Here is a 15,744-nt window from a genome sequence, read left to right on the forward strand (position 1 = left end):
ATCAAATATTCAATTTTATATATGTTATTTTTCTTTTATTTTGATCCACTTAACATATTTATTTAAAATATTATAATAAAATTTTATTAATTTAAATATAAAAATAAAATAAATGAATGTATGTGAAATTGAATATTAGACAAAAAATTATTAATTTTAAAAAATAAAAAGATCAAAATTGAGGAGAAAAATAAAAAAAATTAAAATTGTGGATTAAAAATTATAAGATGATAAAAATTGTAATTTAGGTTTTTTTATTACCTGGGACCTTCAATTTTAGGAGGCTACCAACGCCAACCCAATAAAAAGCAATTATCACGTATAAGTTAGAATTTAATTCCAAACTTTCTAAATTTTATAGTTACAAATTCAAGTTCATATAAAAAATAACAAAATCTTAAACAAATAACTCGTCATAAAAAAATATTTCAAGTTCATATATTTAAAACTTATTGTTTTATTTAATGAAGATATTGACTCCCTTTGAATTGTGTGAAACCAGTAGAAACTTTCTTTTCTTTTTTAATGCAATCTGTAAACACAAATTATTTGTCTCCAAGGACAAATATAATATGTTTTCTACATAAAAAAATGCAACCAAAAAAGAAAAAGAAACACAAGCCTTTTGTTTTAGAATATATGAAAAATATTTAATGATATCTTTAAATATAACAAAATTTAAATTGTGCACTAAGTGGGTGGATTGGATTTTAAAAAATCCCACAAATTAAGTGGCCAACAATTTTAGAAGTGCAATGGGGAGTGAGACTATAACTTCGTTGCAATAACAATTCGTATATAATAAGATAAATCAAATAAGTCTTTACATAAAAAAAATATTATCCTTAAAACATAGGCATCTAAACTAATTGAATGCTAAAAATATAACGAAAGTAATCGCGTCTTATTCTAAAGTATTAACCAAACTAAAATAAATATAACTAAGAAAATTATGTCTTCAAGTTTCCTCAAAGTCAAAAACTTCTTTATCGAACTCTAAAAATAACACTTATAATGAGATGATAATCCCAGTTAATAAATCAATCAAAAAGGAGTTCACATTTTATATATATATATATATATATATATATATATATATATATACACTTCAATAAAAATTAAATTGAAGACAATCATACTTTACTCCAATAACATACTTAATAAATAAAAATATTAAATAAGCTTTGACATCTCATTGCACTCAAATAAACTTCACAAACACGACTCACTAATTCTCAAAATCACTATACTCAATTCTTTGATTCTCGAAATCAATGTAGATCTCAAATTTCAAATTTTTCAAAGACTTTATGAGCTCATATGTATGCAATGACGTCCTATTGTCTTCCCCATAAAAAATGAAGATATCCAAAATCTCCTCTTCATCTTCGATGGAGATATCTCCATCTTAGATAAAGGTGTCATTAATATTATATTCAATTATTCAAATACAAGGTATAAACGCGTTGGAAGCATATTCAATTTGCATCAATGTTTATGTATATATTATTCGTCATTCAAGATTGGAAGTAATTTTAACATGTGAATATAATATAATAAAGTTCAATATAATTCAAATGTAGCTGGACTTATATTTATATACGGTAGCTAAAGGATTTGAAGAGAAAGATGAGACCAATGTAAATAGCTACTGAAAATGTATTTTGCTAATTCTAAAGAAACTAAAGCCACACTATCTTCTCTCATTAGCTATTTAAATCAAGAAATTATCAACACACAATTTCCTTCGAGGTTATCCACTCATGAAAAAGAACAAGAAACAATAAGCATCATCACTATAATTTTTGTGATTATACCAATAAGTAAACATCAGACATCTGACCTTGTATAATTAAAATAACTCAAACGTTGAATTCATGCCTAATGAATTCTCGATGGAGATTATCGGGATACTCAAATTTATATCAAGAATACAAAAACACATCATTTAAAAGTCATACCATGGAAGTTTTGAAAATGGTTGTTTTATTCACCTATTGAAGCAAGTAATTTGTTATCCTTTTTTTCTTCTACCAATTACATGGACAGAATTTTTTCACTTTCTTTATTTTTCTCGGTCCTTGAGCAACCCCCAAATAGCAAGAGAGATTGTTTATTTGTGTGTTTCTAAGAAAATAAACTATTTATCCTTATATAAATTGTGTTGTATGTAACATCCCAAAAATAATGATAATATTTATTATAAAAAGATATATATATATATATATATATATATATATATATATATATATATATATATATATATGACAATATAGGAGATACATATGTATAGTTTAGATAAGACAAAATAGGATAACTATTTTATTTTATAATTTTTGAACATATTGTAATAATTATTTGGTCTGTACGTTTTGGAATGTGAATTGCTCCATCAGTTTTGGAGTTGAAAAGTCAAATATTAAATGACTATTAATGAGTGATAATGACTACTAATCGGTGATAATGACTACTAAATACATTCTTGATATAGCACATGTATTTGGTCTTGAGCTCATATCTTTCATTTTCATTCGATACACAGTGAAAGCTTGAAAGAATAATCAAAATTATGCAGCTCTTTCATGGCAATGATTGGAGGTATATTTTAATTTTTGTTTTTCCGTATTTGTTAATGATCTGGGTTTTGTTTTGTAGTTTGTAACATTACAGGTTTGATATTTTAGTCTAACATTTGGTATCAGAACCTTAATTACCTTTGTCTTGTCCATTTTTGGTTTTCGATGGAATTTGCGTGAACCACTTAATCACTTAAGATTCTTTGATATTTATTTGTTTTTCATATGTTATATACTTATGTGTTTCTGGTCACCTTTGCAATTTATGGATTTTTCATTTATTTCATGCATGAATATATTTTGGAATTATTCGGTGCTTATATATTTGAAATCAAATGCGTAATATTATGTTTCAATTATGAAATTGTATATGAGAATTTTATTCATAATTGTATAGTATCTTGATCTTGAAATACATAATATGATTTATTCTCGTATAATTAAGTTTTATGTCTAAGTGATCTTTATAATTTTGATTAATTATGGATTAGCCACAACATCTATAATTTTATTAAAATTATATATTAATTTGTTTAAAGATCATATGAGGAATTAGACATAATATTGCGATTAATTGTACTTTATATAATGAATTTTATCCCACAGAAATTTTTATTATATTTGTATAATTAATTGGGATAAAATGACATATTATTTTTCACGGTTTACCTATAGGGATTATAAGATATGTATAATTTGTCAATTTTATCATAAAGTAAATATTTGCGATAGAAAATCAAATTATTTCCATGTTGTGCCCGTAAAGCATGAATTTGAGTATGTAATTTGATTATTCTATCATAAAGTTTAATTGTTTCTTATAGAATTAAAAGTTTAGCCCACAAATAATTTTTATGTCACAAGATTCAATTTTCTGGTATGTTTACATTGGTAAAACATACAATTAAGATTAATATGTCTCAAATTTTGACATAAGCCTTTGGATTTTTGTAGTTTCTCAAACTGTTAGTTTTTTTTATATTCAATGTGATGTTTCCAAACTCAAAGGAGATAATTATAAGATATAGAATGAGAGAATTTTTCTGCAATTGGGATGGATGGACATAGACTATACTATAAGAAAAGATGAACCACCTGCAATCATTGATGAAAGTAACCCAGTTCCTATTGTGCTATATGAGTGGTGGGAGAGATCCAACCGGTTTAGCGTGATGTTCATTAAGACCAAAATCTCGGCTGGGATACATGGTTTTGTCGACCAACATGAAAAGGTATGAGACTTGCTTAAGGCTATTGATGACCAGTTTATCACTTCAGATGAGGCTTTAGCAAACACCTTGATCATGAAGTTCTCCTCTCTCCGGCTCACTAGTGTGAAAGGTGTGCGTGAATATATAATGAAAATGCGAGATATTTCAGCTCAACTTAAGAGACTAGAGGTTGATATGTCTGAGTCCTTCCTGGTGTACTTCATTTTGAACACCCTTCTGCCGAAACATGGGTAGTTTAAGATTTCCTACAACACACATAAGGACAAATGGTCTATCAATGAATTAATGACCATGTGTGTTCAGGAAGAAGAAAGGGATGTAATGGAGATGGTGAGAGTGCATTGCTAACAACGGTTTGTGGGAAGAACAAAGCAACTAAGTCTTGAGCTAATCAAAAGGGGAATGGTAAAATACCACCTTAAGCTGATATTAAGAAGGTGGTAAAGTGTTTCTTTTGTAAGAAGAAGGGACACATGAAGAAGAATTACCCTAAATTCCAGAAATGACTTGAGAAGAAAGGTAAATCAATCTCATTAGTATGTTATGAATCTAATATGCCCAGTGTTAATATTAACACCTGATGGATTGATTTTGGATCTACAATCCATATTGCAAATTCTTTACAGGGTATGCAAAACCCAAGGAAACCAGTGGGAAGTGAGCAAAACATTTTATCAGGCAATAAGTTAGGCTCACCTGTGGAGGCTATTGGAACTTGCATTTTAACTTTAAATAGTAACTTTATTTTTAAATTAGAAAGGACCTTTTATGTGTCAAGTTTTTCTCGAAACTTGATTTATGTTTCTAGACCTGTACCTTTTGGTTATTCCTTTAATTTTAAAGACACGTAGTTTGAGTTATTTTATAATTCTGAATATGTTGGAAATGATATCTTGTCTGATGGTCTTTATCTTCTTGGCTTACAAATTTATGTCACTTATAGTTTAATTCATGTTCAAACTAGTATTAAAAGTGCTAACAAGAGTTCAAGCATATTAGAAATAATTCATACTGATATTTGTTGTCCAGATATGGATGCATGTGGTCAGAAATATTTTATCACCTTTATAAATGATTATTCATGATATATGAATGTTTATTTGCTTCATAAAAAAATGAAGCATTGGATGCCTTCAAGAATATTAAGGTTGAAGTTGAGAACCAACGTGGCAAGTAAATAAAGATAGTGAGATCAGATAGAGGTGGATAATATTATGACAAATATACTGAGAATGGACAAACACCTAGTCCTTTCGCAAAGTTTCTTCAAGAAGATAAGATTGTTGCCTAGTACACTATGTTTGGTTCTCCAAATCAGAATGGTATGACAAAAAGAAGGAACCAAACATTATTGGACATGGTACGGAGTATGCTTAGCAACTCCAATATTCCTAAATCCTTGTGGGCTGAAGCACTAAAGACAACAATGTACATATTAAACTGTGTTCCAATCAAGATTGTCCCAAAGACACCTTTTGAGTTGTTTAAAGGTTGGAAACCGAGTTTGAAACATATGTGTGTTTGGGGTTGTTCGTCTGAAGTGAGAGTATATAACCCACAAGAGAAGAAACTTGACCCGAAGACTATTAGTGGGTATTTCATTGGTTATGCCGAAAGGTCTAAAGGTTATAGGTTTTACTGTCCATATCATATTACTAGGATTGTGGAATCAAGAAATGTCAAGTTTCTTGAAATTGACTTGATTAGTGATAGTGATCAATTGAGGGATTTAGGTTCTGAAATTGATCATATAAAGTCTCAACCTTTCACATTAAGTGAAAGATTAGTTGTAATTCATACCCCTAAAGTTCAAAGGGCCGATGAACAACAAATGACTAGCATTTCACAACCTGTTGCTAATAATCTAGTAGATCAGTTATTCCTAATGATTATATTGTATATTTGCAAGAATCTGACTATAATATTGGAGTTGAAAATGATCCCAAAAATTTTGATTAAGCCATGAGATGTAAAGAGTCAAATTTATGGTATGATACCATGAAGGATGAAATGAATTCCATGCAGAGTAACGGAGTTTGGAACCTTGTATAGTTGCCTAATGGGGCAAAGACTATTGGCTGTAAATGGGTCTTTAAGACCAAAAGGAATTCATTAGGCAACATTGAGAGATACAAGACAAGACTCATTGCTAAGCGATTTACTCAAAAAGAAAGAATTGACTACACAAAAACTTTTTCTCCTGTATCTAAGAAAGATTCTTTTCGTATCGTCTTGGCATTAGTTGCTCATTTTGACATTGAGTTGCAACAAATGGATGTGAAGCATAACCTTTCTTAATGGTGATTTAGAGGAGGAGATTTATATGAAACAACCTCAAGGTTTCTCCTCTAGCAGTGGTGAGCATTTGCTTTACAAGCTTAATAAATCTATATATGATTTAAAACAAGCCTCCCGTCAGTGGTACCTTAAGTTTCAAGGGATAATTTCTCCATTTGGTTTTGATGAAAATCCTATGGATCAATGCATATACCACAAGGTTAGTAGGAGTAAAATATGTTTTTTTGTTTTATATGTAGATGATATTTTACTTGTAGGGGTTTGCTACATGATGTGAAACAATTTCTCTCTAAGAATTTTGACATGAAGGATATGAGTGATGCATATTATGTCATTGGCATTAAGATTCATAAAGACAGACCTCAAGGTATTTTAGGTCTATCACAGGAAACTTATATTAACAGAATTTTAGAGAGATTTTGGATGAAAGATTGTTCACCAAGTGTCGCTCCCATTGTGAAGAGTGATAGGTTAAATTTGAACCAATGCCTAAAGAATTTTGAGAGGGTACAAATGAAAAACATTCATTATGCTTCAGTTGTTGGAAGCCTCATGTATGCTCTAATGGAATGTTAGGAAGATATCAGAGTAATCAAAGTATTGGCCATTGGAGAGCTGCAAAGAAAGTGACGAGATACCTTCAAAGGACCAAAGATTACATGTTTATGTATAAACAGACAAACAATATAAATGTGATTGATTATTCAAACTCAGACTTTGCTGGTTGTGTTGATTCTCACAAATCAACATCTGTGTATATTTTCTTGATGGCTAGTGGAGTTATTTTGCGGAGAAGTGTTAAGCACACTTTGACTGCTACTTCTACCATGGAAGTTGAGTTTGTCTCTTTCTTTGAGGTTACATCACATGGTATATGACTTAATAGTTTTATTTTTGGGCTGAAGATAGTTGATACTATTTCAAGACCTTTGAGAATTTTTAGTGATAACTCAGTTGCTGTCTTTATGGATAAGAATAACAAAAGTGGAAGTTGAAGTAAACACATTAACATTAAGTACTTAGCCATTAGAGAAAGAGTAAAAGACAAGAAAGTGGTCATTGAACGTATAAGCATTGAGTTGATAATCGTTGATCCTTTGACTAAGGGTATGCCACCGTTTAAATTAAAGGATCATGTAGAGAGAACGAGACTTGGTTCCACTTTATGATTGTATACATACATGTTAGAGTTGAAACTTTTATATTGTGATATTTTCTCATATTTAGGTGCACATTCATTTATTTGAGAAAAATTATATTTTGAACAAAGAATAAACATTGAGTTTATTCATTAAGTTTTATTATCACCTTAAGTATACTACTTGGGAAATTGAGCATGTTGTAATACATGGATGATATTACTCGTTATAAGAGGAACTATCGCTATGATTCTTATGTTCATTTCTTAAGAAGATTGAGCATTGACTTATTTTAATCAATGAGTCAAAACGTTTAGATCAAGTGAGAGAATGTAATAATTTTTTGGTGTACGTTTTGGAATATCAATTGCTCCATCAGTTTTGGAGTTGAAAAGCCAAATATATGACTACTAATGAGTGGTAATGTCTACTAAATGCATTCTTGATGGTAGAATGCCTATGTATAACACACGTATTTGGTCCCTGAGCTCATATCTTTCATTTTCGTTTGATACACTGTCTACAGATAGTGAGTGAGAGCTTGAAAGAACCAAAACAAGACAATTCTTTCATAGCAATGGCTAGAGGTATATTTTGATTTTGTTTTTTCGTATTTGTTAATGCCTTGTGTTTTGTTTTGTAGTTTGTAACATCACATGTTTGATATTTTAGTCTAACACATATTAGTTTATCTTATATTTATATATAAGATAAATAAATTAAGATAAGATATTAGATTTATATTATATTTATATTTAAGATAAATAAGATAAGATATGATGCAATCAATAGTATATAATTAAATTGTTATAAATTAGTATAAATAGAGATTAGAAGAATTAAGGGACATCAATTGGAGAGAAACTTAGAAACAAAGTATAAAGTGAGATAAAAACAGTTGAAAAAATAGGAACACATAGGAAGGGAACGTCATGTGACTATAGGATATGCCGTAACATTTAATCTAAAAGCTTAAGAAGGTTTTCAAGAGGTAAGTAAAATGTACTCTTAAAACTTCCACGGTATAATTGTTTTGAGAATGTATAATTTTGTTTGTGCTTTTGATATAAAGGGATTGAAATTTATCGGTATTCACAAAAATATGGTTGGATTATATTTGAAACCTTAAATATATTGGGTATGATATTAAATGGATTTTTGTGATAGTAATTATGTTCTAATACCGTGATGGTTCCTTCTATTTTCCTTCCACACAAAATTATTATTTTGATGGGAATTTGATGCTTCGATCGCCTTTAGTGGTGTAAGCATAAATGAAGAATTATTGCATGACTCCAATACTCTTATATTTTGAGACTTGTTTAACCAACCTTTCTTGATCTTTTTTTTTATTATCTTTAACCAATCTAATATATTTATTATATTAACATATTTTCAAAATAAAATTAACAATATAATATATTAAAATAATTTAATTTATATTTTCTTCTACTAAAAGATATATTTAAATATATTTATCTAAATAATTATTGTATTAATTTTGGGATGTTATAAAGACGTGGTAATAGCAACATGAAATGCCTTTTGGGTGAGGTTGTGTCACTTGAGGCTCCATGAGCTTGCATTTCCGACTACCTGGATTGACATTTCAAGCATTCACATCCATATGTGACTCCACCAGAAGAAGGAAAAGCACCATGTAACCCTGTATTGTACCATTCACTTCGGACGACAACCTTATCCTCCGAGTTTGCTAGACAACTATCGGATTATGTGCATGGTGCAAACTACACTTGTGAGGTAATTTAATACAACGTTTTGATTATTTTGTTCTAATTTTTATCAAAAATAATTATTAATTGTATTTCTCCTTTATGTAGGATAATGATTTACACACTAGGGTGAGAACAGTAACTCCCTAAATTGTTTGTTAAACGAGTGATAAGCCAAATAATAGGCTTTTGGTTTGGGCGGCTTCATTAAGTATAAAAAAAATGAATCAATATATTTTCAACGCATATAGATCTTCATCAATAAGGAAATCCATCTTATAGCATGTGGGTTAATGTGATTTGATATCCGTTCAAAGACCAGATCGACCTTCAAATTCGGATCTTAGAGTTAGGGCAGCCACTTATCAGCAAAAATCTTATTTTTTCTTTTTCCCATTGCCTATATATCATGCATATGAATCCTTTGAGGATATGAATCCTTTGAGGATACTAATCCTCCAAGCCCAAAAAATAAGTAGAGTCAAATGCTTCTAAAATCTTATACAACATCTTCAACGAAATCCAGTGAACTTTTTATTCCTCATATTTCTTCAACCACCAAAAATTAGAAATCATAGATTCAATTTCTAAGCAACAAGTAAATATTAATGGGTCCTTGAAAGTTGAAACAGCTCATAATATACAGGTGGACATGGCCCGTACCGTACCACTTCTTTGATAAGTGAATATTCTTAGTTACCCTGTCATTGACAAAAACTTTTTCTTTCCTCTTCCACAAACACCCGATATGGCACAAGAGGAAATAACCTTCTTCGAATTTCCAATAAGTGTTAGGAGGGCCAACATATTTGGAAATTGGAATGAGTGGGACCAATGGGGAAGGCCACACGTATAATCTCTTGCTCTTCCTAAGTACTGCCCAACAATAACCTAAACATGGTCCACAATTACGACATTATCATCCACCACTCATTCAGGAAAACTTACATATGGTCTTTTATATCATTCACATAGTCACATGGCTAGTGGCACATGTGCTGTTAATATCAATCATATTGTATCATCAACTCATACCCAACGGCTAGTTGACTCATTCTCTCTCGCATAAATTAACTTTAGTTATATTTTATAATATAAATACAATAAAATACTATAACGTATTCAACCATTATACTATCTCAACTACATTAAAGTACCCAATGAAATACATATATCAATTATCAAATAATGATTCCACAGTCATCATAGGATATTTATCCATACATATGCCAAGTATCACAATACAGTGTATAAAAACTCTGATTCTAACTCTTTTAACTGCCCTTTTTTACATTGGTATAGCGATTCTTTTCCCTTTTGAAAGAATTTATTTTGAACTGTGATTTAGTACATAAAAATGCATAATTCCGTTTCACTATTCAAACAAACAAGTCCTTATTTGAGTTACTTGTTCCTCTGCTGCCTCATTCTGTATATTATTATTGCGGTGTATGTATTACGTAGCATCGATGGCATGTAAAATTTTACAAAATCATTATGACTACTAATCTGAAAACAAATTTAACAAGTGTACGTTTTCGCTTGCATATTGATTGGATTATTTATTTGTCGCTGTTAATAAAAAAAATGTAAAAAGGATGTAGGTGTATTTTATTATCCACACTTGCCTTTCTTTCTTTTAATTTTTTTAGTGCATAATAGTGACTATAACTAATCTTAGGGGATTCTTTTAACTGATCAATGTATTTAGACAGTAGCGATTTTGATTATATATAAAAGAATAAAAGATTAATTATCCGTAGTTTTATATAAATAAATAGTACGGTAAAACAAAAGTTGACTCCTTAAATGTTAGCCCGACGGCCAAGCACTACAAAACAACAAGCAGTGTGGCGGTTACTTCGAGGAAATATTTTAGCAGCAAATCCATTGTTTTTATCTTTTGCTATTTTAGATTTTTTTAAAAAAAAAATACACGACTTATAAATATTTTTAAAATTAAAGAAAATTAAAAATTTATTTTATTTTAATTATATAAAAATATTTTTCATTTAAGAAAAGTAAAGCAATAAAGGTAATAAAAAAAAGGAAGGCTTGATTAAGAAATTAATAAATACGAAAACATTTTAAAAAAAATTCAGATTAACTAACTTTTTTTTTTTGACAAAGATTGACTAACTTTATTATGCAGTTATAATATTCTTTACCAAAAAAAAATCATATTCTTAATTCTTAAATCAAGATTTCAAAGACACCTATTAGTAAATTTTCATAACAGAAAAGTATTTAATGAATGCAAATTTTGGTATTGACCAATAGTAGTATTTGCATTAATTTATTTGACTCTGTTTCCTTTTTATTTTCTCATATAACACGTACACATAGTACAGTAGTTTACAATATCACGTATCTCTCGTGGATCAACTAAGCCGAATAACCTTAGCACGTGCTGAGAACAGTGACTGAACGATCCTGAACATGGATGATTCCACACTCACGAATAATAGAATAGAACAAAATAAGATTATTAGAAATTGTCCTTAAAATAACATTACTAATATCAATGGATCTTCTTGCTCCCCAATATTATTTGCATTAATTATCAGTAAAACGTGGATTGAGATTGCATCTGATAATATTAGTACCATACGAATCAACTAACTTTTGTAATTCCTCGGTTGAAAAATTTATCTTAATGAAATCTCCTTTTTAAAATATATATGTTTTTTATTTATTTATAAAACTCAAATCAAATCCTTATTTAAAAAAAATTGAATCCATTACCAATCAGTTGATGTTAGTTGATAATATTATTAAAAGATAGCCAAAATTTTCTGTGCAGTGCAGAAAAGAAAAAGGGAGTAGTGGATTTTGCTTTGTTTCTTCGAAACTAAGCATAAAACAGCGTAACAGTATCCATCCATGGCTTCACCTGCAAGCCAACCCACCAAACCCTTGTCATTCACTCCCACCTATCTGCAACTCTAAACCCAATATACCCACGGGCCACGGTCGGTGACGCTATAATCCAAATTACGGTGTCGTTTTCAGTTCGTTTAAGCATCACCCTTCCCAATTGTATTCACTACTACCAGTATCTTAATCTAATCCCCAACCACACCTAAACCAAACCATCAGCATAATGGGGAACTGTTTGGGGAAGTCGGAGAAATTAACGGCGGAGATTGTTCCACGCGACGGGGCCAAAGTGTATCCCACCGTCCGCTTGCACGGCTCGCCCAAGAGCATTCTCGCCGCCTACATCCGTTTCGCGCTTCTCCACAAGTCCGTTTCGTTGGACTTCGTGGAAACGGAAACGGTGCGCGTGGGAGGGTCCGAACCGGAGGGTGGTGCGGTTACGCTTCAGGTGGGGTCGGAGGTTGTTTCGGGTTCACGCGAGACGCTCCTGCGGTTCATCGACGCGCGCTTCCCTGGGCCCTCGCTTGGGAGCGGGAGTGGGAGGGACGATGAAACGACGCCGTTGCTGGCGAGCTTGACGCGGGTGCACCACACGAGCATGCTGTGGCACGTGGAGAGAATGGTTAAGTGGGCGGAGGATCTGACGACACGTGGCGGAAAGAAGATCGTTGATCCTTCCGTGGGGACTCCCAGGATGGAGATTAGAAAATTCGGCCGGAGCTACTCCGAGCTGCTTGAGCTCATGATGGAACACGCGCAGATGGAAGAAACCATTCTCTTCCCTCTTTTTGATAAGGCCGATCGAGGTAAGATAATTTTTAGAATTTTTTTTATTATAAGATAAATTTGATGTCACATATTTTGGTATGGTTTAGTAGTAGGCCAGGCCATGTGGAATTTTACTTGCCTTTGAAGCAATGCTGTGAATGAATATTTGTGTTATACTATGTTAATTGTTTTTGGAAAATAAAAATGCAGGGCTTGCTAAAGCTGCAAAAGAGGAACATGCTAGGGACCTACCTCTCATGAATGGCATAAAAGAAGTCATAAAATCTGTTGGGGTTTTGGACTCTGGCAGCCCTGATTACCATGAGGCTTTGTACAGCCTTTCTTCTCGGCTCAAATCATTGCAGGTATGTTCAGCTCCCAGAAATAATTAACAAATTGAGATTTTTATAGTTTCTATCCGATTGCTAGCATGTTTGGAAATCTTTTGAGAAATAAGAAATCAAGCCTGAGACGTGGATGCTAAAACTATTAGTGTATTTGGAAACAGATTTCAGAAGTGATTTTTTTTTTTTTTATGTCTTTTTGAGATCTGGATGTGTGTGTTTTTCTATATTAGGAGCGTGATTTTGTTGTTAATTTGTTTTTAGGGGCAATGCAAACAGCATTTTGCAGAAGAGGAGGTGGAGTTACTTCCGCTAATGGAGGCGTTGGAGTTGAGCAAAGAGCAAGAAGTGAGTGCACTTGAGCAGTGTTTTGATGTGATGCAAGGAACACATGGTCGGTTGTTGAAGTTTCTTCTTGAAGGTCTCCCTCCTCATGATGCTATGAAGTACTTGGACTTGATCAGCAAGTGTAGGGACAAAGAAAAAATGGAATCTATGCTCCAGAAGATAGTTAAGTGAGAGATCTAGTTAATGGGTTCAATCATAGTGCGCACATGGATGAACTGTCAGGCTTGCTTTGTCAATAGATGTAAAATTGTTTTTTTTTTTTTTTTTTGTGCCAGTTCTTCTAAAGCATATGTGTAGGGTTTCTTCATAGTTCTGCTTTTGTGATCTGGGACATTCTTGTTGAACATGTGTCTGCCTGGTCTTTTGATTAAGGAAGCAGAAAGCATGGATAGGATTTGGAAAAGCAGGGCGTTTAGTTTTTCTTTTTCCTTTTCCTCGTGATAGTTTGGATAACGTTGTCATGAACATGTTCCTAATTAATGTACATCCAAATATATTCAAAAGTAAGTTAAGTATGCCAGTTTGCCTGTTTTGATTGGTAACTCCACACTCCACAGTTTCTTGAAATTATTTAGCCAAGTTCTTGTTTGTCCATTAGTTGATAGCTCACGTGGTATCCCTTCCAAAATTCCCTCCCCTCTTGTTAAGGTATCAGATTGCAAAGCCTGCTTCCTTACTGCGTTAAAATTAAGTCTTTTTTTTTTAATCCATTGTTCAGAACCTTACAAATACAAATAATTGAGGTAAAACTTCAAATATATGACAGATCGAGTATAATAGATTATGGCTTGGCATACTCATGGAGCGTATGTGGGATATATTCGGCAGCTAATCATTTGAAAATAGATCTATCATATTTGTAGCCAGAATAATATTATCTTACTATAATAAATATTGTACATTATTTTGTCACCCATAACATCATAACCATTGTCATTCTGCCACCTATTTCAACCCGTAACATTGCCAATACGACTCTACCAAATTCCATTATCTCCATCCCCATCACCCCACTTTTCTCATCCTTCACAATTTTCCTGTTATTGTTAGCATAACTACCTGTGTCTACACTCCACTCCCCCTATCTTAACAACCTCACTGCCATTATTAACAATTATCATCTACCTCTTCTATCATGACCTCATTATTGTTACCTTCACTGCACTCATCTTTATTAAAATCACACAATGCTATCACCGGAAAAGTTCACTAACACTAGCACTATTCTGACCACTAACCACCGCTTCAACTTTCAGTACTACCAAACACTCCAATTATTTGTAAACTCTTAAAATTTGATTGTTACCTTTGCCCGAATGATGAACTTATCAATAAGTATTTATGTAATATTTTGCAATTCTTTTGCCGTTGTAACTTATGTCATTTTGTTTTCTTACTTCTGTTTCAAGGTTTAAAATCATCCATTTTTGGGTTCAAGCAAGGAAAGTGGGAAAATGGTACATAAATGAAAATTTGGGTCATGGTACTCAGTGCAGTGTCATGAGATTGGGCCGAGATAAAACTTGTGTTTAGTTACTATGAGTGAAAAGAAGTGAAATAGAATAGAAAATAATTGTTTGGTTGGAGTGAAAAAGAGATAAAATATTTGAATGAATAAAAATTATATATGGACATTTAAATATAATATACACATATTTGAGAATTTTGTTTTCTCTCTGTGTCTCTCATATTAAATCATATCATTTATCATATTAATTTTTTTTATCTTCTCTCTTAAGGTGTTAAATAAGGTAGGAGTGTTTATGTTCTATTATCCTATTTAGACGAGTGAAGTAATTTGATAGATAATAAAAGAAAGAAAAAGAATTTAATATTAAATAAAATACATTTTTATTAATATTATTTTTTAGTGTAATTATATTATTATTATTATGTAAGAAAACATGAGGCAAAAGAAAAGAAAACGTTGACAGGCAATGGCGTGCGCTGAAAGGCAAAGTGACTAGCAGCATAGGCACCGTTGTTACTCGGTATTGAATCTCTCACACCACTTTCATCTCATTCTTGCAATTAATTACTATTTTGTGAAATCCATCTTTCACTCCAATCAAATAATTTCACTTTTCATATTTTTATTATTTTTCACACTTTTCACTTTCCTTTCTCACACTTAACCAATCAAAACATGTCATGTTAGACATGACTCACTTTAGTTGATTTAATTAGTGAGTCAATTAAACTCAATTTACATCTTGATGAGTCTTAAAAATATTAGTTCGATATAACCTACCATGAGTTGATGGACTAAACAAATTGACCCATTCAAAATATGAATTTCATTTTTCCTTTCAAAATAAAATTTTCATTTTTTCTTTTATCTGGATCTGAAAATTCCATACAAGTCCAGTCCCAATTTCTTTAGATTTTCCCCAATTTGTCCAAACCTAGAGAATTCAAAATGAGGA

General features: G+C 31.5%; 1 protein-coding gene across 1 annotated transcript; it reads left to right on the plus strand.

Moving 5' to 3' along the window:
* Positions 1–11,731: 11,731 nt before the first annotated feature.
* LOC100807364 (uncharacterized) lies at positions 11,732–13,833 on the plus strand. Its single transcript, XM_003555834.5, has 3 exons — positions 11,732–12,664; positions 12,837–12,991; positions 13,235–13,833. Exons 1-3 carry the CDS (start codon positions 12,082–12,084, stop codon positions 13,487–13,489), a joined length of 993 nt encoding a protein of 330 aa, XP_003555882.1. The 5' UTR covers positions 11,732–12,081; the 3' UTR covers positions 13,490–13,833.
* Positions 13,834–15,744: the final 1,911 nt, after the last annotated feature.

This window comes from Glycine max, chromosome 20 (genome assembly GCF_000004515.6).
Source record: "Glycine max cultivar Williams 82 chromosome 20, Glycine_max_v4.0, whole genome shotgun sequence".
NCBI lineage: Eukaryota > Viridiplantae > Streptophyta > Magnoliopsida > Fabales > Fabaceae > Glycine > Glycine max.